This window comes from Trachypithecus francoisi, unplaced genomic scaffold (assembly GCF_009764315.1).
Source record: "Trachypithecus francoisi isolate TF-2019V2 unplaced genomic scaffold, Tfra_2.0 Lachesis_group20, whole genome shotgun sequence".
Classification (NCBI taxonomy): domain Eukaryota; kingdom Metazoa; phylum Chordata; class Mammalia; order Primates; family Cercopithecidae; genus Trachypithecus; species Trachypithecus francoisi.
In genome coordinates, this window is record NW_022681466.1 from 11,522,299 (window position 1) to 11,543,848 (window position 21,550).

General features: G+C 58.9%; 1 protein-coding gene across 3 annotated transcripts; it reads left to right on the top strand.

Annotated features, from left to right (window-relative positions):
* Positions 1-182: 182 nt before the first annotated feature.
* On the top strand, positions 183-20,587 carry GAA (glucosidase alpha, acid). Of its 3 annotated transcripts, XM_033182501.1 has the most exons (21): positions 229-322; positions 508-586; positions 3,601-4,178; positions 4,791-4,936; positions 6,968-7,133; positions 7,218-7,314; positions 7,746-7,865; positions 8,037-8,155; positions 8,245-8,376; positions 9,749-9,859; positions 10,530-10,643; positions 10,743-10,827; positions 11,794-11,911; positions 12,359-12,492; positions 12,657-12,808; positions 12,992-13,140; positions 17,716-17,857; positions 18,342-18,491; positions 18,915-19,079; positions 19,363-19,515; positions 19,982-20,587. In XM_033182501.1, the coding sequence occupies exons 3-21, from the start codon at positions 3,633-3,635 to the stop codon at positions 20,039-20,041; spliced, it is 2,859 nt and encodes a 952-aa protein (XP_033038392.1). In that variant the 5' UTR covers positions 229-322; positions 508-586; positions 3,601-3,632; the 3' UTR covers positions 20,042-20,587. The 3 variants fall into 3 exon arrangements, with proteins under 3 accessions (XP_033038391.1, XP_033038392.1, XP_033038390.1); XM_033182500.1 differs by lacking the exon at positions 508-586 and having other exon boundaries at positions 183-322; XM_033182499.1 differs by lacking the exons at positions 229-322; positions 508-586 and adding an exon at positions 330-461.
* The last annotated feature ends 963 nt before the right edge of the window (positions 20,588-21,550 follow it).

The following is a 21,550-nucleotide window of genomic DNA, read 5'->3' on the forward strand; positions in this document are numbered from 1 at the left end:
ATCTCTGACCCAAGAGGAACTGGCAGCGGGCAGCACGCGTAGGCCTCTCCCCGCGGGACGCCGGACACGCAGCCAGACGCGCTCCCCGGGCCCCCTCCGAGAGCTAAAACGCGCCCAGGCCCGCTCTGCCCGAGCCGTCACTGCCGGGGCGCAGCGCGTAAGCGCACCCTTGCCTCGGGCGCCTGCGCGGGAGGCCGCGTCACGTGACCCACCGCGGCCACGCCCCCGCGACGAGCGCCCGTTGGTCACGTGGCCCACCTCTGCGCGTCCCCGGGCACGACCCCGGAGTCTCCGTGGGCTTCCGGGGCCCGCGTGCGCGGAGGTGAGCGGGGCCGGGGCTGCGGGGCCTCCCTGAGCGAGGGCCGGTTGGGTAGGGTGGTCGGCTGCCCGCGCGGCCTCTCAGGTGGGAAAGCTGAGGTTGTCGCCGGGGCCGCGGATGGAGGCCGGGAATGAGGCAGCAGGTGAGACAGTGACCTCGGTGACGGGAAGGACCCCGGACACCTCTAGGTTCTCCTCGTCCGCCCGTTGCTCAGCGAGGGAGGCTCTGCGTTGCCGCAGCTGACGGGGAAACTGAGGCACGGAGCGGGTGAGACACCTGACGTCTGCCCCGCGCTGCCGGCAGTAACACCCCAGAAGCGGGTTTGAACCCGCCTAGTCGCGCCGGCAGCCTTCTTCCCTGAGCGGAGCTTGAGCCCCGGACCTCTATCTATTCCTCCCGGTCTTTATCTGAGTTCAGCTCGGAGTTGAACGGTGAGCAGCCCTCCTGTGTGGGGCTGGGGCTGAAGGCTGCGTCTTCCCGTTTCTAAGCTTTCCCCTTTTGATTGACGCAGTGCTCAGTCCTGGCCGTGACCAAGCCACCTCTCCTGCTCCTGCAGGACGCACATGACTGGGTCCGAATCCCTGGGGTGAGGAGCACCCTGGTCTCCTCAGAGGGCCCCCGGGGCCAGCTCTGAGATCTGAGTGTCTGAATCACAAAGACCCTCTTAGGCCAGGCCAGGGGTGACTGTCTCTGGTCTTTGTCCCTGGTTGCTGGCATAGAGCACCTAAAACCCTTGGAAACCGAGTGATGAGAGAGCCTTTTGCTAATGAGGTGACTGATGACTGGGGACACCAGGTGGCTTCGTGATGAAAGCAGATGGCCAGAAAGACCAAGGCCTGATGACTGGTTGGGATGGAAAAGGGGTGAGGGGCTGCAGATTGAGTTAATCACCAGTGGCTTAGTCAACCATGCCTGCATAATGGAGCCCCAGAAAACGCACAGGGATCAGAGGGCTTCCCTCCAGGTTGCTGAACACACCAACGCATTGGAGGGTGGTGCGAGCAGAGAGCACAGAATCAGTGCCCCACCCCACACGAGGCCCCACGCATCTCTTCCATACAGCTGTCTGAGTTTTATGCTTTGTAATAAACCAGCAAATGTAAGAAACGCACTTTCCCGAGATCTGTGACCCTGAAGAGGGAGTCCTGGGAACCCCTGAGTTTATAACTAGTTAATCAAAAGTACAAGTGACAACCTGGGGTTTGCCATTGGCCTCTGAAGTGAGGGCAGTCTTGTGGGACTGAGCCCTTAACCTGTGGAGTCTGCGCTGACTCCAGGTAGTGTCAGGATTGAATTGAATCGTAGGACACCCAGCCATGTCCAGAAAGTTGCAGAACTGATGGGTGTGAGAAAAACCCTACACATTAGATGTCAGAAGTGTGGGTAAAATGTTTCACCCTCCAGCCCAGAGAGCCCTAGTTTACTAGTGGCCCACGGTGGAACACCAAGTCCGGCCGGGGGCAGAGTGTTCCCAGCCCAGCCTTCCGTAACATGACATGACAGGTCAGACTCCCTCGGGCCCTGAGGTCACTTCTTCCTGGTGTGTGACCAGTTCCCAGTACCGGAGAAGGTTTCACGGTCCTCTGCTCCAGGGAGCTTCACTGGCCAGGGGCTGCATTCTGAAATCCTTCCCTGCCTCTGCTCCAAGGCCCGTTCCTCAGAGACACAGACCCCTCTAATGGCTGACTTTGGTTTGAGGACCTCCCTGCATTCCTCCCCCATGGCCTTGCTCCTAGGACACCTTCTTCCTCCTTCCCTTGGGGTCAGACTTGCATAGGTGCAGTGGCTCTCCCAGCCTTCCCCACTCATTCCCCATGGTTTATTACACACATCAAAGTACTCCCCTATTAAAATCCATGCATAATGAATCGCACGTGGGTTCCCGCTGTTCCTGGGAGGAGCCAGACTAATAGAATGTTTGTCATAAGATACTAATGTACAGACAAGCAAAACAAAGGTAGTTGGCGCTTGTTAATCTTTTTTTTTGTTTTTTGTTTTTGTTTTTTTTTTTTTTTTGAGACGGAGTCTCGCTCTGTCGCCCAGGCTGGAGTGCAGTGACCAGATCTCAGCTCACTGCAAGCTCCGCCCCCCAGGTTTACGCCATTCTCCTGCCTCAACCTCCCAAGTAGCTGGGACTACAGGCGCCCGCCACCTCGCCCAGCTAGTTTTTTGTATTTTTTAGTAGAGACGGGGTTTCACCGTATTAGCCAGGATGGTCTCGATCTCCTGACCTCGTGATCCGCCCGTCTCGGCCTCCCAAAGTGCTGGGATTACAGGCTTGAGCCACCGAGCCCAGCCGGCGCTTGTTAATCTTACCAGCAGAGTAATGAAAGCGAACCCCCATATCTCATCTGCACGTGACATCCTTGTTGTGTCTGTACCTGAGGATCCAGGTGCAGCCACTGTTACGGAGACTGTTTCTCCCCCACGTACCTCAGTGGCTGGGAAGGGTTCTGATATGCAAAGTTGCCAGAGGTTAAGTCCTGTCTCTCTTGTGGCTTTGCCACCCCTAGAGTGTCACCCTCAGCTGCAGTGCCCAGGATTCCCCACTGTGGTATATCCGTGCACCAGTCAATAGGAAAGGGAGCAGGGGAAGGTGTCGGGTCCCCCTAAGGACGCATGAGTTGCCAGAATCACTTCCACTGACACCCAGTGGACTAGGCCACACCTTTATGCAGAAGTGGGGCTCCCAGCCAGGTGTGGTGGCTCACCCCTGAAATCCCAGCACTTTGGAAGGCCGAGTGGGGGGTGGACCACTTGAGCTCAGGAGTTCAAGACCAGCCTGGGCCACATGGCGAAATCCCGTCTCTACAAAAAATACAAAACAATTAGCCAGGTGCAGTGGTGTGTGCCTGTAATCCCAGCTCCTCAGGAGGCTGAAGTGGGAGGATTGCTTGAGTCTAGGAGGTGGAGGTGCCAGTGAGCCGAGATCTCTCCACAGCACTCTGGCCCAGGCAACGGCGCTTCAAGTGTCCACCTGTCTTGCTGGTCAAGTGTCCACCTGTCTTGCTGGTCTTCCTGGGGACATTCTAAGCATGTTTGATTTGTAACATTTTAGCAGACAGTGCAAGCGCTCTGCACTCCCCTGCTGGAGCTTTTCTCGCCCTTCCTTCTGGCCCTCTCCCATTCGAGACAGCACTGCAGCACCCACCCTGGCCGCCTTACCCCACCTGCCCGGGTGCTGCAGTGCCAGCCACGGTTGATGTCTCAGAGCTGCTTTGAGAGCCCCGTGAGTGCCGCCCCTCTTGCCTCCCTGCTGAAGCAGCTTTCTTCTCCTGCAGGCCTCCAGGAGCTGTCCGGGTCGTCTCCTACCATGGGAGTGAGGCACCCGCCCTGCTCCCGCCGGCTGCTGGCCGTCTGTGCCCTCGTGTCCTTGGCCACCGCTGCGCTCCTGGGGCACATCCTGCTCCATGATTTCCTGCTGGTTCCCCGAGAGCTGAGTGGATCCTCCTCGGTCCTGGAGGAGACTCGCCCAGCTCACCAGCAGGGAGCCAGGAGGCCAGGGCCCCAGGATGCCCAGGCACACCCCGGCTGTCCCAGAGCAGTGCCCACACAGTGCGACGTCCCCCCCAACAGCCGCTTCGACTGTGCCCCTGACAAGGCCATCACCCAGGCACAGTGCGAGGCCCGCGGCTGCTGCTACATCCCTGCAAAGCAGGGGCTGCGGAGAGCCCAGATGGGACAGCCTTGGTGCTTCTTCCCACCCAGCTACCCCAGCTACAAGCTGGAGAACCTGAGCGCCTCTGAAATGGGCTACACGGCCACCCTGACCCGTACCACCCCCACCTTCTTCCCCAAGGACATCCTGACCTTGCGGCTGGACGTGATGATGGAGACTGAGAACCGCCTCCACTTCACAGTAGGCAGGGCAGGGGCAGAGGCGGGGGCGGGGGCAGAGGGTGCGTGTGGACAGCGACGCACACGCACCTCACAAGGGTGGGCTGCATGTTGCACCACTGTGTGCTGGGCCCTTGCTGGGAGCAAAGGTGTGAGCAGACACGGCAGCGCCCCTCGGGGAGCAGTGGGGACACCACAGTGACAGGTGCTCCAGAAGGCAGGACTTGGGGCACATTCATCTTTATGAAAAGGTGGATCAGGTAGAGTAGGGCTGTCAGAGGTTGCGAAAGAAAACAGAATGCCCAGTAAACCCGAATTGCAGATACCCCAGGCATGACTTTGTTTTTTAGCATAAGAATGCAATATTTGGGATGTATTTATACTAGAAAAGCTGCTTTTGTTTATCTGAAATTCGGAGTTATCAGGTGTTCTGTATTTTACTTCCATCGTGGGGGAGGCATCCTCCTCCTGGCTCTGCAGATGAGGAAGCCGAGGCTCAGAGAGGTTGAATGTGCTGCCCATGGTCCCACACCCACGTGCTACTGCACCAGGACCTGACCTGTCCTTGGGGTCCGGGTTCTTCTCTGGAGAGTAAGGGCTGTGGGGGACATCGATACACCCCCGTTTCTTCTAGATCAAAGATCCCGCTAACAGGCGCTACGAGGTGCCCTTGGAGACCCCACGTGTCCCCAGCCGGGCACTGTCCCCACTCTACAGCGTGGAGTTCTCCGAGGAGCCCTTCGGGGTGATTGTGCGCCGGCAGCTGGACGGCCGTGTGCTGTGAGTTCTGGGCTCTGTGTCAGCGCCCTGATGGGGAGGGCGACGCGTGTTTCCCACGTGATGGGGAGGGCGACGCGTGTTCCCCACGTGATGGGGAGGGCGACGCGTGTTCCCCACGTGATGGGGAGGGCGACGCGTGTTCCCCACGTGATGGGGAGGGCGACGCGTGTTCCCCACGTGATGGGGAGGGCGACGCGTGTTCCCCACGTGATGGGGAGGGCGACGCGTGTCCCCACGTGATGGGGAGGGCGACGCGTGTTCCCCACGTGATGGGGAGGGCGACGCGTGTCTCCCACGTGATGGGGAGGGCGACGCGTGTTTCCCACGTGATGGGGAGGGCGACGCGTGTTCCCCACGTGATGGGGAGGGCGACGCGTGTTCCCCACGTGATGGGGAGGGCGACGCGTGTTCCCCACGTGATGGGGAGGGCGACGCGTGTTCCCCACGTGATGGGGAGGGCGACGCGTGGGCAAAGCGTGTTTCTCACAGGGCAGGCACTGCCTGGGTGTTTTACTCACGTAGGTCTAAATCCCACGTAAACACGTGCTCAGGACTGACCAAGTCCCTGCTTGTCATTTAACTCAGGAAAATGCTCAGGAACGACAGTGCTTGGATTTGCTTTAATGTTAAGAGAAGTCGCCTTCGGAAATGCGTTTTTCTTGTTTTGCTCATTCATTTACTCAGTGTTCACGCACTGACCCTGCGTGTGTGGTTTGGATCCTGCTCCCGGGGACGGTCACACAGTGAGGGGAAGCCATAAGCAAGTCCATGCAGACACAGCGTCAGGGAGCAGTCACACAGAGAGCACTCCAGAAGCCAGCTGTGCAGACACGGGGCAGGGATGGCCCCTCTAGAAGCCAGCTGTGCAGATGGTGGGGGCAGGGATGGCCTCTCTGTAATCCAGCTGTGCAGATGGTGGGGGCAGGGATGGCCTCTCTGGAAGCCAGCTGTGCAGATGGTGGGGCAGGGATGGCCTCTCTGGAAGCCAGCTGCATAGATGGAGGGGCAGAGGTGGCCTCTCTGGAAGCCAGCTATGCAGATGCGGGGCACAGGGGTGGTCTCTCTGAGGAGACCTCTGAGTAGAGAGACCCAAGAGAAGTTTGTCAAAGCATCTTATCAGGCTAGGTGTGGTGGTTCATGTCTGCAGTTCCAGCACTTTGGGAGGCCAAGGTGGGAGGATCACTTGAGCCCAGGAATTCAAGACCAGCCTGGGCAACATAGCGTGACCCCATCTCTAAAAACAAAAATAAAAAATTAGCCAGGAGTTGTGGCACATGCCTGTGGTCCGAGCTACTCAGGAGGCAGAGGCAAGAGGATCCCTTGAGCCCAGCGTTCTACAAGGTTGCAGTGAGCCATGGTTTTGCCACTGCACTTCAGCCTTGGTGACAGACTGAGACCCCGTCTCAAAAACCAAACAACAGACAGGCATCTTGGCAGATTTCGGCTGTGAAAGCACTCAGAGTCTTGCCCAGGGGATGGTGGGTGTGGTGTGAGCACGTCCTGTGAAATTAGCTGTGATGTGTTAACAGAGGACGTGTTTTCCTGTGGACGGGGCTTATCTGTGGCTTTCGTTCCTTGGAGGTGCTGTTTGCACTTGACCCCCAGCAACCCCCAGGGGTCCCTCTGGGGCATGGCTGGGCCTGGATCTGGGAGGACTTTGGCCACAAGCTCCTAGGCCTGGAAAGGTTCTGTTCAGCCCCCGCCTAGCCTTGCTTGGGGTCAGGGTTCACGGGACAGTTCTGGTGCCAGCTGGCTCCTGGAGGTCAGCCACTTGCGGGCCCCTCGGGGTGGTGTGGGCCCAGCCAGGCAGTGCACTTCCTCTGATGTGCCCTGAGTGTTTATCATGCTGGTGCCAGGGTGCCAAGGGCTACAGGGCTTGGCACGGCCACCTGTCCCGGGGTCAGTGTGCTGCAGGGCTGGCCAGGCCACTCCGCCCTCCCGGGGCACCAGGGCCTGGGGTGCTCTCTGGGTGCTTTCGGGCTCATCTGGCCGCTTGGGTGTGAGCAAGCCTGGCCGGCCTCCGTCCTGCAGGCTGAACACGACGGTGGCGCCCCTGTTCTTTGCGGACCAGTTCCTTCAGTTGTCCACCTCGCTGCCCTCACAGTACATCACAGGACTCGCCGAGCACCTCAGTCCCCTGATGCTCAGCACCAGCTGGACCAGGATCACCCTGTGGAACCGGGACCTCGCGCCCACGGTACAGCAGCGGGCAGCGGGCAGCGGGCGGGGGCACAGAGCTGGGGAGCACAGGTGCTGAAGCGCCGTCTCCTGCCTGTCCCAGCCCGGTGCGAACCTTTACGGGTCTCACCCTTTCTACCTGGCGCTGGAGGATGGCGGGTCAGCACATGGGGTGTTCCTGCTGAACAGCAATGCCATGGGTAAGCTGCCCACCGCCCAGCGCCTGGGCTGGGTCTCCTCCGTGCTGCCCGCCACCCAGTGCCCGGGCCGGGGTCTTCTCCTTGCTGCCTGCCCTGGAGACTGGAGGTCCACATGAGGGGCCCTGGGCACAGTGCTGGGCCTCGTGTTTTCTGGGAAATGAGTCCCATGGGCTGATGCCTCTCCCAGCTCTGGCCTTCTCTGCTCCTAAGGAGGGTTCTGGGGTCCTGCCTGGAGGTGGGCTGGCGCCACGTATCTTTCCGTCCCGTGCCAGGTTCCTCCTGAGTCAGGCTTAGCACAGCTTCCCCAGGCCACTGTGAGCTCCCCATGGGGAGAGAGCCTTGCTGTCCGCCTGTGGCTGGCCCATCTGTGGGGTGCAGAGCCCTTCAGGTGAAGAATCTGTCCCCAAACCCCGGAGCTGCTTCCCTTCCAGATGTGGTCCTGCAGCCGAGCCCTGCCCTTAGCTGGAGGTCGACAGGTGGGATCCTGGATGTGTACATCTTCCTGGGCCCGGAGCCCAAGAGCGTGGTGCGGCAGTACCTGGATGTTGTGGGTAGGTCCTGCTCCCTGGCCGCGGCCCCACCCCGAGGCTGCCTCCCGCCTCACTCATAACGTCGGCGTTGGCCTGCAGGATACCCGTTCATGCCGGGTCCTGCTCCCTGGCCGCGGCCCCCACCCTGAGGCTGCCTCCCGCCTCACTCATGACGTCGGCGTTGGCCTGCAGGATACCCGTTCATGCCGCCGTACTGGGGCCTGGGCTTCCACCTGTGCCGCTGGGGCTACTCCTCCACCGCCATCACCCGCCAGGTGGTAGAGAACATGACCAGGGCCCACTTCCCCCTGGTGAGCTGGGGTGGTGGCAGGGGAGGCAAGGGGCTTGCTGGGACGCGTCTCCTCAGGCCCCAGCAGACGGTCCCGTGTTGTGGCTGCAGGACGTCCAGTGGAACGACTTGGACTACATGGACTCCCGGAGGGACTTCACGTTCAACAAGGACGGCTTCCGGGACTTCCCAGCCATGGTGCAGGAGCTGCACCAGGGCGGCCGGCGCTACGTGATGATTGTGGTGTGTGCCCCCACGCTGTGGGTCTTTGGGAAGGGGGCTGCCCGGTGCCCAGTGGTGGCTCCTCTGTGTGGCATCATCCTCGTGCCTGTGTGATATCGAGGGAATATCAAGTTGGCAGGCTTGGCCCCTGCTGTCCAGGGAGGTCGGGTTTGAGGGTCCCTGGAAACGGGTTCTATCAGATGTAGGTTACTGGAACTGCCTTAAAGCAAAAGGCCGGCCGGGCGCGGTGGCTCAAGCCTGTAATCCCAGCACTTTGGGAGGCCGAGGCGGGCGGATCACGAGGTCAGGAGATTGAGACCATCCTGGCTAACACGGTGAAACCCCGTCTCTACTAAAAATACAAAAAAACTAGCCGGGCGAGGTGGCGGCGCCTGTAGTCCCAGCTACTCGGGAGGCTGAGGCAGGAGAATGGCGTAAACCCGGGAGGCGGAGCTTGCAGTGAGCTGAGATCCGGCCACTGCACTCCAGCCTGGGCGACAGAGCGAGACTCCGTCTCAAAAAAAAAAAAAAAAAAAAAGCAAAAGGCCAGAGGCACGATAAGCTGATGTCGCCTGGTCCTGGAAAGTGGAGGACCTGATGGACCTGGGCGCGGGTAACGCTGGAACTGTGGAAGCTCCTTGTGCCTTCTGCCCGTGCCTGTCCTTCAGGCCGGCTCCGAATCCCTGGAAAGGACGGCATGAGTGAGGGCAGCTTCCAGCTTCCGGCCCTTGTGCTAGCACCACAGAGCGGAGACGTCTTCCCGTCAGCTCCCGTAGAAAAGCCCCAGGGCAGGACTCTTGAGTCAACAAGCGCAAAAAGGCCTTTCCCTGAGCCAGTCCCACAGCCAGAAGGATGCAGTTTGGGGACTGGTCCAGCCCAAGTCCTGGTGCCCGGCGTGATGGCCAGAGGAGGAGGCGGGAGGCAGGGCGAGCTCAAAAGACCCAACCGCTCCTGCCGGGAGATCCGCTTCCACAGAGGAAGCGCAGATGAGACGTGGGGCTGTGCTGACGCTGCCCATCTCCAGCCCTGCCCTCTGCGGGCAGCAAACAGTAGCCCCTAAGAGCAGGAGTGGAAACACAGACCTCTTCTTTCTCACATTTTTATAATTATAAAAGAAAAGTGATTACTGTAGAACACTTGGGAAACTCGAGAGGTTTAAAGAAAAGGTAAAGCTTGCATTCCGGCATGGCCCTCGTCAGCCAGCTGGTCCTGACTCCCCTGGCCCTGGCTCCTCTCCAGGCGGGCGTGTGCAGGTACACAGGCAAGGCATGCTGTACACACGCGTGATGTCATCCCCTGCCTTGTCCTCTCACCGACTCAGTTTCCCGTTTTCCCCGTGGCTGGCGCCAGGGCTCTGGGCCACTCTTCCCTGAGCGGGTTTCCCGCTTCCCAGGATCCCGCCATCAGCAGCTCGGGCCCTGCCGGGAGCTACAGACCGTACGACGAGGGTCTGCGGAGGGGGGTTTTCATCACCAACGAGACCGGCCAGCCGCTGATTGGGCAGGTAGGGCGAGGGTCCGGGGACAGGGGTTAGGAAGCAGAGGCCTCCAGCCAGGAGGAGCCGGCAGCTGCTCAGGAAGAGGGTGGATTTGAGGAGCCATCACACCCAGTGGGAGAGTTGAGAGGAGTGGGCCACAGTGGCCCATGACGATGGTGGCTCCTACAAGGAATGCCCCCATGAGTTCTTCCATCAGCAGGCCTTTGACTTCATGGGCAGCTGGGCCTGGCCCAGGCACAAGCTCTGCAGACCCTCAGTGAGGCCTTAGGGTCCTGCTTGTCCTCCCAGCCCCCGCAGTGGCCTCCAGGCAGGGCCCCCACTGAGGGAGTGGCTAGGGAGGGTCTGGTGCGGATGGGAGACTCCCTGGCAGGGCTTACGTGGGGCCGTCTCCACTGCCCTTCTCCCTGATGCTCTCTGGTTCTGCAGCCCAGCCCCTAGGTAGGTGTATTGGGGTTGGCCCCTCGTTTTCCCCAGGCTGAGACCCCTTGGCCCTGCATCAGTTCCTTGCATAGAAAGAGCTACTCGTTGACCCCCAGGGTGCAGGTCCCTCAGATTTACAAATGTGGGCATCCCCTAAGAGTGAGGCTGCCCCTCTGCTCGGGCTGAGGCTCGGTGGGGCTTCCGTGCAGGCCCTGGGTGGGGCCGGGTCTCCCCAGTCCAGCCTCTCGTTGTCCAGGTGTGGCCCGGGTCCACTGCCTTCCCCGACTTCACCAACCCTGCAGCCCTGGCCTGGTGGGAGGACATGGTGGCTGAGTTCCATGACCAGGTGCCCTTCGACGGCATGTGGATTGTAAGTGTGGCCCCTCCTGAGTATCCCCAAGGCCCCTGGGGACTACCCCACCCTCCTCACTCTGGGCAGAGTCACCCACCAGCAGAGCTTCTCTTGCAGGACATGAACGAGCCTTCCAACTTCATCAGGGGCTCTGAGGACGGCTGCCCCAACAATGAGCTGGAGAAGCCGCCCTACGTGCCTGGTCAGCTCACCCCCCACCTCCCCTGGGGACTTCATCAAACTAGAGACTCCCTTGTCTGGCCTGGGCGACTGAGCGCCCTTATCTCTGAGAAGCAGATGGGCCAGCCAGGAAAGGGGCGGGAGGGGAACCCCAGGAGAAAGGCTCAGGCAGGGAGACTCAGCCAGGCAGTGAGGACAGGGTGGGTGCAGAGACCCAGGCCCTGCCGGAGGAAGCGCTGCTCGGGGGTGCTTTGCCAGAGCACAGTGAGGCCGACTTGACTCAGGGCAGTCTCGATAGGCGCAGGGACCATGCAGTGGGGACCTACCCGTACGGGGAGAGGTCAGGCCCAACTCGAATGCAGTGCGGGCAAGTGGGTTTCTAGCCAGGGAGCAGGGTGGGGGTCAGAGGTGGGAATTACCAAGAGGAAGCAGGGGGTCAGGGGGATTCTGGCTAAACTGACGCAGCAAGATTCTTGCCGAAGGCAGGCCAGGGTGACCAGACATCCCCTGAGGAGTAGTGGAGGAATGGGGCTTCTTGCCAAACTGACTTAGCAGGAATGGCAGAAACTGGATTTTATAAGGAAGTACACAGATGGGCCTGGGAGAAGGTTTGGGGGCCTGAGGCTGTAGCTTGGCCAAGCGAAGAATCAGTCAGAGGGTGGGGTTTGGAGCTTAGGTAAACAGGCAGGCGAATGCTTGGAATGGGCTAAGAGACGGTGGATGTAAAGTCTGGGGGTCTGCAGAGCCCAGCCCCCAGCACCTACCCGGCCCTGTCTTGGAAGCCGTGGAGATGGTGCAGGATGTGCCCCAGGTTCCCGGGGCAACACCAAGCCCCCAGGAGCATGGGGAGCGGCTGCAGGTGCACCTCCAGGGCCGGCCGTAAGCGGCAGGGACCTGCACAGGGGCTCCCGGGAGGTAGGGGCAGGTGAGGGTACCTTGGAGCCTGCCGGGAGGAAGCTCCCTGGAAACCAGCCCCTGCCTCTTCCAGGGGTGGTTGGGGGGACCCTCCAGGCGGCCACCATCTGTGCCTCCAGCCACCAGTTCCTCTCCACACACTACAACCTGCACAACCTCTACGGCCTGACTGAAGCCATCGCCTCCCACAGGTGAGGGCCCTGTCCCTCCCCATTGGGCTCTGCCCTCACAGCCTGTCCCACAAGGTCGTTGCCTCTGCAGGGCCTCAGGGAGGAGGAAAAGCAGAGGTCCAGACCACCCGGGGCCTGCTGGCAGCCTGAGTGCTGTCCCCACCCACTGCCCGCACCCCAGCGTGCAGCTGGAGAGCTCCCTCCCACCTCATGCCTGAGGCTTGGAGAGGAAGGACCCTGGATGCTGACAGGGAGTCTGCATCAGCGGGGACCTCATGACTCCTGTGAGGCTGGGGAGTTCCTGGACAGAGGCAGCTGTGCCCACAGACGTGGGCAGTGGCCTCGCCGTCCTCCCTAGCCTCTGCCACATCACAGACAGCTCCTTGCTCCCAGCTCTGCCCTGCTGGGGACAGGGTTCCCGGGTGACCCCGCTCCACACAGCCCTCACGGTGTCCCCTACCCACCCAGGGCACTGGTGAAGGCTCGGGGGACACGCCCATTTGTGATCTCCCGCTCGACCTTTGCTGGCCACGGCCGATATGCCGGCCACTGGACGGGGGACGTGTGGAGCTCCTGGGAGCAGCTCGCCGCCTCTGTGCCAGGTGAGCTCCTACCAGGAGGGTCTGCTCAGCGGAACAGAGCCGGCGGCCTCTATGGGAGGCTTGCCTGGGCCCCCTGCCCACTCAGCAGGCGGGGCTCTGGGTCACTTGGCCTGAGCTGGGTCTGCTGCAGCAGGCTGAGGCCCAGCCTGACTCTGCCTTCCCAGAAATCCTGCAGTTTAACCTGCTGGGGGTGCCTCTGGTCGGGGCCGACGTCTGCGGCTTCCTGGGCAACACCTCAGAGGAGCTGTGTGTGCGCTGGACCCAGCTGGGGGCCTTTTACCCCTTTATGCGGAACCACAACGGCCTGCTCAATCTGGTAGGGTGGGGGTGGCAGGTGGGGATCCCCCCCACCCAAGACTCTCCCCTGGGAATCCCCCCCCCCCGCTGGAGAGGCGCCCCATGCTGGGTGGTTAGGAAGTGTGGGTCTCCCGAGGCAGGGACTCCAGGGGACCCCAGGACCCAGGACCCAAGGCCTCCTCTGCCCCCGCCTGCCCTGCAGCCCCAGGAGCCATACAGTTTCAGCGAGCCGGCCCAGCAGGCCATGAGGAAGGCCCTCACCCTGCGCTACGCACTCCTCCCCCACCTCTACACGCTGTTCCACCAGGCCCACGTCGCTGGGGAGACCGTGGCCCGGCCCCTCTTCCTGGAGTGAGTGACCTGGGCAGGGGCGTGGCCCATGTGTGCCCTGGGGGAGGGGCCTGTGACACCCGGGCAGCCATGTCCTGCTGCGGGCCGTGTTCCCCAGGACCCAGCAGGTTGCCACTGAATGAGACAACATTTGGGCCTGGCTTAAGGGAGAAAGGCAGCAAGAAAACCCAGTAATATCCCCCAGACAGGCCTTAGTACACACGAGGAGTTCCTAACAGCGGCCCCTCATGTCAGTGTGTTGAGGGAGGATTCCCAGAGAGTAAGGTAATAGTTAACTATTTGCGGAAGTCAATTTATTTTTCTTGTGTACCATAGAAACATAAGTTCCAGATAAATTAAATAGTTGATGTCAAAAATCAAACTGTGGAGGCCAGGCGCGGTGGCTCACGCCTGTAATCCCAGCACTTTGGGAGGCTGAGGCAGGTGGATCACCTGAGGTCAAGAGTTCAAGGCCAGCCTGGCCAACATGGTGAAACCCCATCTCTACTAAAAATACAAAAATTAGCCGGGCATGGTGGTGGGTGCCTGTAGTCCCTGCTACTCAGGAGTCTGAGGCAGGAGAATCCTTTGAACCTGGGAGGAGGAGATTGCAGTGAGGCGAGATTGCACAACTGCACTCCAGCCTGTGTGACTCCGTCTCAAAAAAAAAAAAAAAAAAAAGAAATCAAGCTGTGAAAGACTCCACAGGAAAAGAGAAGTGAATATGTGTCTCTGCTGTGGAGGCAGAGGGCTAAGTATCAAGGCAAAAAGAAAGGGAAAGGTTTCATTTAGGAAAAAAAAAAAAAAGATAAACTTTATTTGACTAGAGCAGAAAAAAATGTAAATCTCTGAATATAAACACAAAAAGATTAAAACTGCTCTGAACATGGATTATAACAGCAGAGAAGGCATCATCAATAAAATGGCAAATAGGCTGGGCGCGGTGGCTCAAGCCTGTAATCCCAGCACTTCGGGAGGCCGAGACGGGCGGATCATGAGGTCAGGAGATTGAGACCATCCTGGCTAATACGATGAAACCCCGTCTCTACTAAAAAATACAAAAAACTAGCTGGGCGAGGTGGTGGGCGCCTGTAGTCCCAGCTACTCGGGAGGCTGAGGCAGGAGAATGGCGTAAACCCGGGAGGCGGAGCTTGCAGTGAGCTGAGATCCGGCCACTGCACTCCAGCCTGGGCGACAGAGCGAGACTCCGTCTCAAAAAAAAAACAAAAACCGGCAAATAGCCACTCTTCCTAATAGATAGAGAACTCGTATGTTGGTGAGAGCAAGACTAAGAACCAACTGGAGGAACACTATTTGCAAAACAGGAGATACGAATGGTATCCACACATTCTTCACCAGGAAATGCAAGAAACGCAATTTGTGTTTTAATGACTATTTTAATGACCTTGTCATGTCTTTCACTACACTATTTTTTTTTTTTTTTTTAGTGGTTGCCATAGGGATTACAATTAACATCTTAATTTTCGCCTCATCGGAACTGATGCCAGCTTGCTTTCTTTTTTTTTTTTTTTTTTTTGAGGCAGAGTCTCGCTCTGTCGCCCGGACTGGAGTGCAGTGGCCAGATCTCAGCTCACTGCAAGCTCCGCCTCCCGGGTTTACGCCATTCTCCTGCCTCAGCCTCCCGAGTAGCTGGGACTACAGGCGCCCGCCACCTCACCCGGCTAGTTTTTTTTGTATTTTTAGTAGAGACGGGGTTTCACCGTGTTAGCCAGGATGGTCTTGATCTCCTGACCTCGTGATCCGCCCGTCTCAGCCTCCCAAAGTGCTGGGATTACAGGCTTGAGCCACCGCGCCCGGCCCAGCTTGCTTTCAATAGTGTAAAAAAGCTTTGCTTCTATGTGGTTTCCATTGCCTCTCGTTCCTTTGTGCTGTTCCACGTCTGTATACATTATGAGCCCATCCACGCAGATTGATAATGACTGCCTTATTCAATTGTCTTGTAAGTCAAATAGGAGGGAAAAACGGGTTACAAGCAAAAAGTACATACATACTGTCTGCCTTTTATATTTACCGATAGTTACCTTTACCCATGTTTTTATTTCTTTATGTGGCTTTGACTTCTTGTCTAACATCTTTGGTTTACACAGAGGGACTCCTGTTAGTATTTGTTGTCGGGCCGCTCTGCTGGTGATGAATTCTCTCCGTTTTTGTTGACTTCAGAGTCTCTTAATTTCTCATTCTCTTTTTTCTTGGGTCTCTGTTGCCCAAGCTGGAGTGCAGTGGCGTGATCTTGGCTCACTGCAAGCTCCACCTCCCGGGTTCACGCCATTCTCCTGCCTCAGCCTCCCGAGTAGCTGGGACTACAGGCGCCCGCCACCACGCCCGGCTAATTTTTTTGTATTTTCAGTAGAGACGGGGTTTCACCGTGTTAGCCAGGATGGTCTCGATCTCCTGACCTCGTGATCCGCCTGCCTCGGCCTCCCAAAGTGCTGGGACTACAGGCATGAGCCACTGTGCCTGGCCAATTTCTCCTTCATTCTTTGAAAGTTCTGCTCAACGTAAAGTTCTTGACTGGCGGTCATTTCTCTGAACACTTTGAACTTGTCAGTCCATGGCCTCCATGGTTTCTGCTGAGTAGCTTCTGTCTTGCCTCTTCCCAGATTCTCTGTCTTTGGCCTTTGAAGCTCCGATGGTGTGTCTAGGTGTAGATATCTTTGACTTCATCTTACTTGGAGTTTGTCGAGTTTCTTGGACATATGCATTAATCTTTTTCATCAAACTTGGGAGGTTTTTCAGCCATTATTTCATAAAATATTTTTTCTGCCCCTTTCTGTCTTCTACCTCTGGGTCTCCCGTTCCAGACGTTGGTATGCTTGACAGTGCCCAGGGGTCTCTGCAGCTCTGTTGACTCCTTCCTCGTTGTGTTTTCTTTCTGTTCTTCAGACTCCATAGTCTCGACTGCCCCATCTTCAAGGCCACTGATTCTTTTTTCCGCCTGTTCTCATCTGCTGTTGAGCCCTCTAGTGAACTTTTCGTTTCAGTTGCTCTCTTTTCAACTCCAGAATTTCTGTTTCATTCCTTTAAATTTCTCTTGTTAAGGATATTCCCTATCTGGTGAGTCATGTTCTCACACTTTCCTTTAGTTCTTTAACTGTGGTTTCTCTGAGCTCTTTGAACGCATTTAAAGTAACTGACGTAAAGTCTTTGGTAAGTCCAATGTCTGGGCTTCTTTAGGGACAGTTTTTATTAACTACTTTCCCCCCATCTGTGGGCCATACTTTCTTGTTTCTTTGCATGTCTCATACATTTTTGCTTCAGACTGGACGTTTTCAGTGCAGCCGCTGTGGTCATCAGATTCCCCCTCAGGCCTTGTTGCTGCTGCTGATTGTTTTGTGACTTTCTTGTGCTAATTCCCTAAGGTCTGTGTTCTTTGTTGTGTATGGCCACGAAAGTCTCTGCTTGACTAGCTTAGTGGACAGCTGATAATTGGACAGATACCCTTCACACATGGCATCCGTGAGTCTCCCAGCCTTTGCCACGTGGCTGGGGCGAGGTGGAGAGCATCTTCAGCACTTCGCTGAGCTGAGGATTCTTGCTGTTCTTACAGAGATTCAGCCGTTTTCTTAAATACACGCTCCCCAGATCACTGCAAGCCTAGGGTTAGTTTCTAGAGTCCTAAAAATATCAATTCTGACCATTTTTGCCTATGTTTCTGTTTTTACAGAGAAGAGGATTTTCAGAGGTGTTTATTCCACCATTTTCACTGACATCACTCCAATAAATGTAATTTGCAAGAAATATTTTGAAGCAGAAAGATACCATTTATTTTGCCTCTGAATTAGAATACATTAGAGGAAATGAGACTATCTCTTGCTGGCAAGAACACAGTGAACGGAATAGTAGAGTGGAATATAAATTGGCACATTTGTGGAAAGCAGCAGTACCTATCAGTCAGTATTTTTGAGACTTACATTGAATTGATGCATTCATTTTACAAGTAGCAATAGGGCCTAAAGAAGTCACCTCAAAAGGCATGAAAGCTCCATGAATGTATCCGTGCAGGGATCATAGCTGAGTACTGGATGCTGCCTGCACGTCCGGGGGCCAGAAACAGGACATGGGCAGAGCCGCATCACAGGGCAGGACGGTCTCCGTTAGACAGAGACTCCTCCGCAGAGCTGCTTGCGCGTGTACATTCATCTTTTTGTCAGATGTTAACTCAGGTTGCCTGTGGTTGTGGGATTGGGGGGATCTTTTCTCTTTGTTGATACTTGTTTGTCCTTTCCAAATACTTGACCGATGAGCACGCACTGCCTTGGTCACTGGAGGATAAGTGGGCAAGGAAAGGGAGGCCAGTGCTGTGCCCCTCCTGGTGCCTCAAGCACAAGCCCCTATTCCTGCCCTGAGCCCAGCTGCCAGAATGTCCTGGGAGGCGGCTTCTCCCAGCTCCGGCATTGACTCCTGTCGGCTGCAATCATCCCTGCCCGTCTGACCTGAGTCCTCCAAGTCCTCCAGCTCCTTGAGCTCCAGAAAGCAGAATTCAGCCTCTCTTCCCGTGCCTCCCTGTGGGTGGGCATGAAGGCCAGCCCCATCCCATTCATCGCCCGTATGCCTGTGTGCCCATCCCCCTTGCAGGTTCCCCAAGGACTCTAGCACCTGGACTGTGGACCACCAGCTCCTGTGGGGGGAGGCCCTGCTCATCACCCCAGTGCTGCAGGCCGGGAAGGCCGAAGTGACCGGCTACTTCCCCTCGGGCACATGGTACGACCTGGAGACGGTGAGTCTGGGGACCCTAAACCCCAGGGAGGCAGGAGACCAGAGTAGCCCTCCCACCTGCCCCTCCACCCAGTTGGTGTGACCAGGTGGTGGAAAGAGGAGCATATGTGTTGAGTCCTGGCCATGTGTCAGGCCCCCCGCCCAGGTGGTCTGCACCCATCGGCCCCTCCACTCCTCACACCATCCGCATTTCCCACATGAGCAGACTGAGGCCCGCTTGCAGAACCTCCCCGAGTCCCACGGCAGTCACAGGCTGTGCTGAACCGGCATACCCAGGCCTCTCAGGCTCTGTCCCCACTCAGTGGTCAGGAGGGTCCCTACAGTGAGCCCTGAGTCTGCCCCTGAAGTCATAGCTCAGCCCTTCTGTGCCAGGCCTCCTAGGCCTCCACGTGGAGCCCCGGGAGACAGAGAGCCTGGTTCCTGAGGACAGCATGGGGGGCCTCGGCACGGCCCAGCATCCTTCTCAAAGCAACGTCTCCCTCCAGGTGCCAATAGAGGCCCTTGGCAGCCTCCCGCCCCCACCTGCAGCTCCCCGTGAGCCAGCCATCCACAGCGAGGGGCAGTGGGTGACGCTGCCAGCCCCTCTGGACACCATCAACGTCCACCTCCGGGCTGGGTCCATCATCCCCCTGCAGGTACCTGATCCAGGTGGCTGTGGTGGGGGTGTGGACAGCACACTGCAGAGCCAGGGGAGGCACAGGGTGATGGTGGGGGAGAAACCCAGGCAGGACTTCTGAGGGGCCGCCACCGCCAGTGTAGGTTACCAAGGAGCCAGCCAGGCCCGTGACGTAGGGAGGGCACAGCCCTGCAGAGGCGTGGAGTGTGGTCGGCAGGAGCTCAGTGGCTGCACGGTGGAGGTTCTGCCAGGCCCGGCCTCCAGCAGCCGTGGGATAGCACTTGAGGTGGGGAGGGTCTCAGGCCATCACCATGGGGCCTCAGCCCCTGCGGCCGCAGGCTTTCCTGCAGATCCTAGTTCCTGGCAGCCTGGTGCTGTCCCAGCCTAGCATTCCCAGGCACCAGGGTGGGGATGATGACATCACGTGTCCTTCCCTTTCCAGGGCCCTGGCCTCACAACCACAGAGTCCCGCCAGCAGCCCATGGCCCTGGCTGTGGCTCTGACCAAGGGTGGGGAGGCCCAAGGGGAGCTGTTCTGGGACGATGGAGAGAGCCTGGAAGTGCTGGAGCGAGGGGCCTACACACAGGTCATATTCCTGGCCAGGAGTGTGAGTCCTGGGGCTGCTCAGGCTGTTGGGTACGGGGCGGCCAGGGGTTGAGGAGCGGTGAGGGGAGCTGGGCTTGGGGGTCCCACAATGGCTGCCTGCCACTGGGGCATTCTGCCAGGTGGCCCGGGGTCCTAGAGTGAGCAGTGGGGCCGTGCACTCTACACAGAGGGAGGTTGCCCCCCTGAAGCCATCATGAGTCCCTGTTCTCATGGGTGTCCCTGCCCCAGCTGTCTGCTGACACCTCCACATTCTCTGTCTTTTCATCTCTCTCTGCTCGGCCCAGAACACCATCATGAATGAGCTGGTACATGTGACCAGCGAGGGGGCTGGCCTGCAGCTGCAGAAGGTGACCGTCCTGGGCGTGGCCACAGCGCCCCAGCAGGTCCTCTCCAACGGCGCCCCTGTCTCCAACTTCACCTACAGCCCCGACACCAAGGCAAGAGGGCCCAGAGGGGCACAGGGCTCCCGTCCCCCAGCCATGGTGCAGGGGGCAGAACGTGCTGGGGGTCCTGGTGACCCAATGCCAGGAGCAGAGGATGCTAGGACCTCCCAAGGAGACCTTTGGGGAGGAGTGGGAAGGGTCAGGTCACACAGGCTGTGCCTTTCCTCCTTCTGTGTCGACACGTGGGTGATGGGGCCACGATGGCGACCCTCCAGCCGTGTTGAAGCAGCACTGCGTTTCTGGCACGTGTTAAGGTGACTGGCACTGAGAGCCAGGGTCCTCCTGTGCCTGCTGGGGAGGAATCGGGTGTGAAGGATCCCAGGGCTGGACGGAGCCACCTCCTGAGCGCTGGGCCCCGCTGCTGCTGGGATCTCGGGGCCAGCTGGAGCTGCCTCCTGAGCGCCGGGCCCCGCTGCTGCTGGGATCTCGTGCTGCTCCATTTGTGCTCTCTGTTTTCCAGGTCCTGGACATCCCTGTCTCGCTGTTGATGGGAGAGCAGTTTCTCATCAGCTGGTCTTAGCCGGGCGGAGTGTGTGAAGTGTCTCCAGAGGGAGACTGGCTCCCCAGGGGAGCAGAGCCTGTGTGTGGGCAGCAGCTCTGTGCGGGCCTGGGGGTTGGATGCGTCCCCTGGAGCTAGGCACTGACCCGAGCTCCCACGTCGCTGTTTCCACCTCCTGGGCCGGGGCTCTGACTCCCACCATGTCTAGGAGAGGTTTCCCCCTCTGTCGCGCCATGGGCCGGGGACCCGGAGGGCTGCTCTGCATTAGTAAGATTGTCAGGTTTGCCCTCCTCACCTGTTGCCGGTGTGCGGGCAGCATTAGCCACCCGCCTCCATCTGTCCCCAGCACTGGAGAAAGGGGTGCTCGGATGGAGGTGTGGGACGTGTGCCTGAGTTCCTGCCTCGCGTCTGCTGCTCCGCCCCAACGCGACCACAGCCCGGCTGCCCAGAGGGCTGGATGCCTGCTGGTCCCCGAGCAAGCCCCAGAACTCAGGAAAATTCACAAGACTTGGGAGATTCTAAATCTTAAGTGCAATTATTTTTAATAAAAGGGGCATTTGGAATCAGCTTCTGCCGGTCTCTCTGGGACTCAGGGCAGGGAGCATGTGTCCGGGGCCCTGGAACGCAGGCAGTTCCTTTGTCCTCAGCAGGCCCCCGGACATTCCCACGGAGGGTGCGCACCATCCTCTGTCTCAAGCCGGCATCCATTGCGTCATGTCCCCATGTCACGAGGCCTGACGTCACCTCAGATGCTGTCCCCATCTCACATCCCGTCACCTCACGTCCCCGCATCACCTAAAGTCCCATGTCACTTTTGTGTCCCATTGCCCCATCTCACATCCCTACCTCATGTCCCTATGTCACCTTCCAGTCCCATCTCACCTCCCCTCACCATGTCACCTCCCCTCCCCACCTCACCTCCCCTCCCCTCCTCCCCTCCCCTCCCCTCCTCCCCTCCCCACCTCACCTCCCCTCCTCCCCTCCCCACCTCACCTCCCCTCCCCACCTCACCTCCACTCCCCTCCCCTCCTCACCTCCCCTCCCCACCTCCCCTCCCCACCTCACCTCCCCCCCCTCCCCACCTCCCCTCCCCACCTCCCCTCCCCTCCCCTCCTCTCCTCCCCTCCTCCCCTCCCCACCTCCCCTCCCCTCCCCTCCTCACTCCCCTCCCCACCTCCCCTCCCCTCCCCTCCCCACCTCCCCTCCCCTCCTCACCTCCCCTCCCCTCCCCTCCTCACCTCCCCTCCCCCTCCCACTCTCCCTCCCCACCTCCCCTCCCCTCCTCACCTCCCCTCCCCACCTCACCTCCACTTCCCTCACCTCCTCACCTCCACTCCCCACCTCACCTCCCCTCCCCTCCCCTCCTCCCCTTCCCCTCCCCTCCTCACCTCCACTCCCCCCCTCACTTCCACTCCCCTCCCCTCCTCACCTCCCCTCCCCTCCTCACCTCCACTCCCCCCCCCCTCACCTCCACTCCCCTCCCCTCCTCACCTCCATTCCCCCCCTCACCTCCACTCCCCTCCCCTCCTC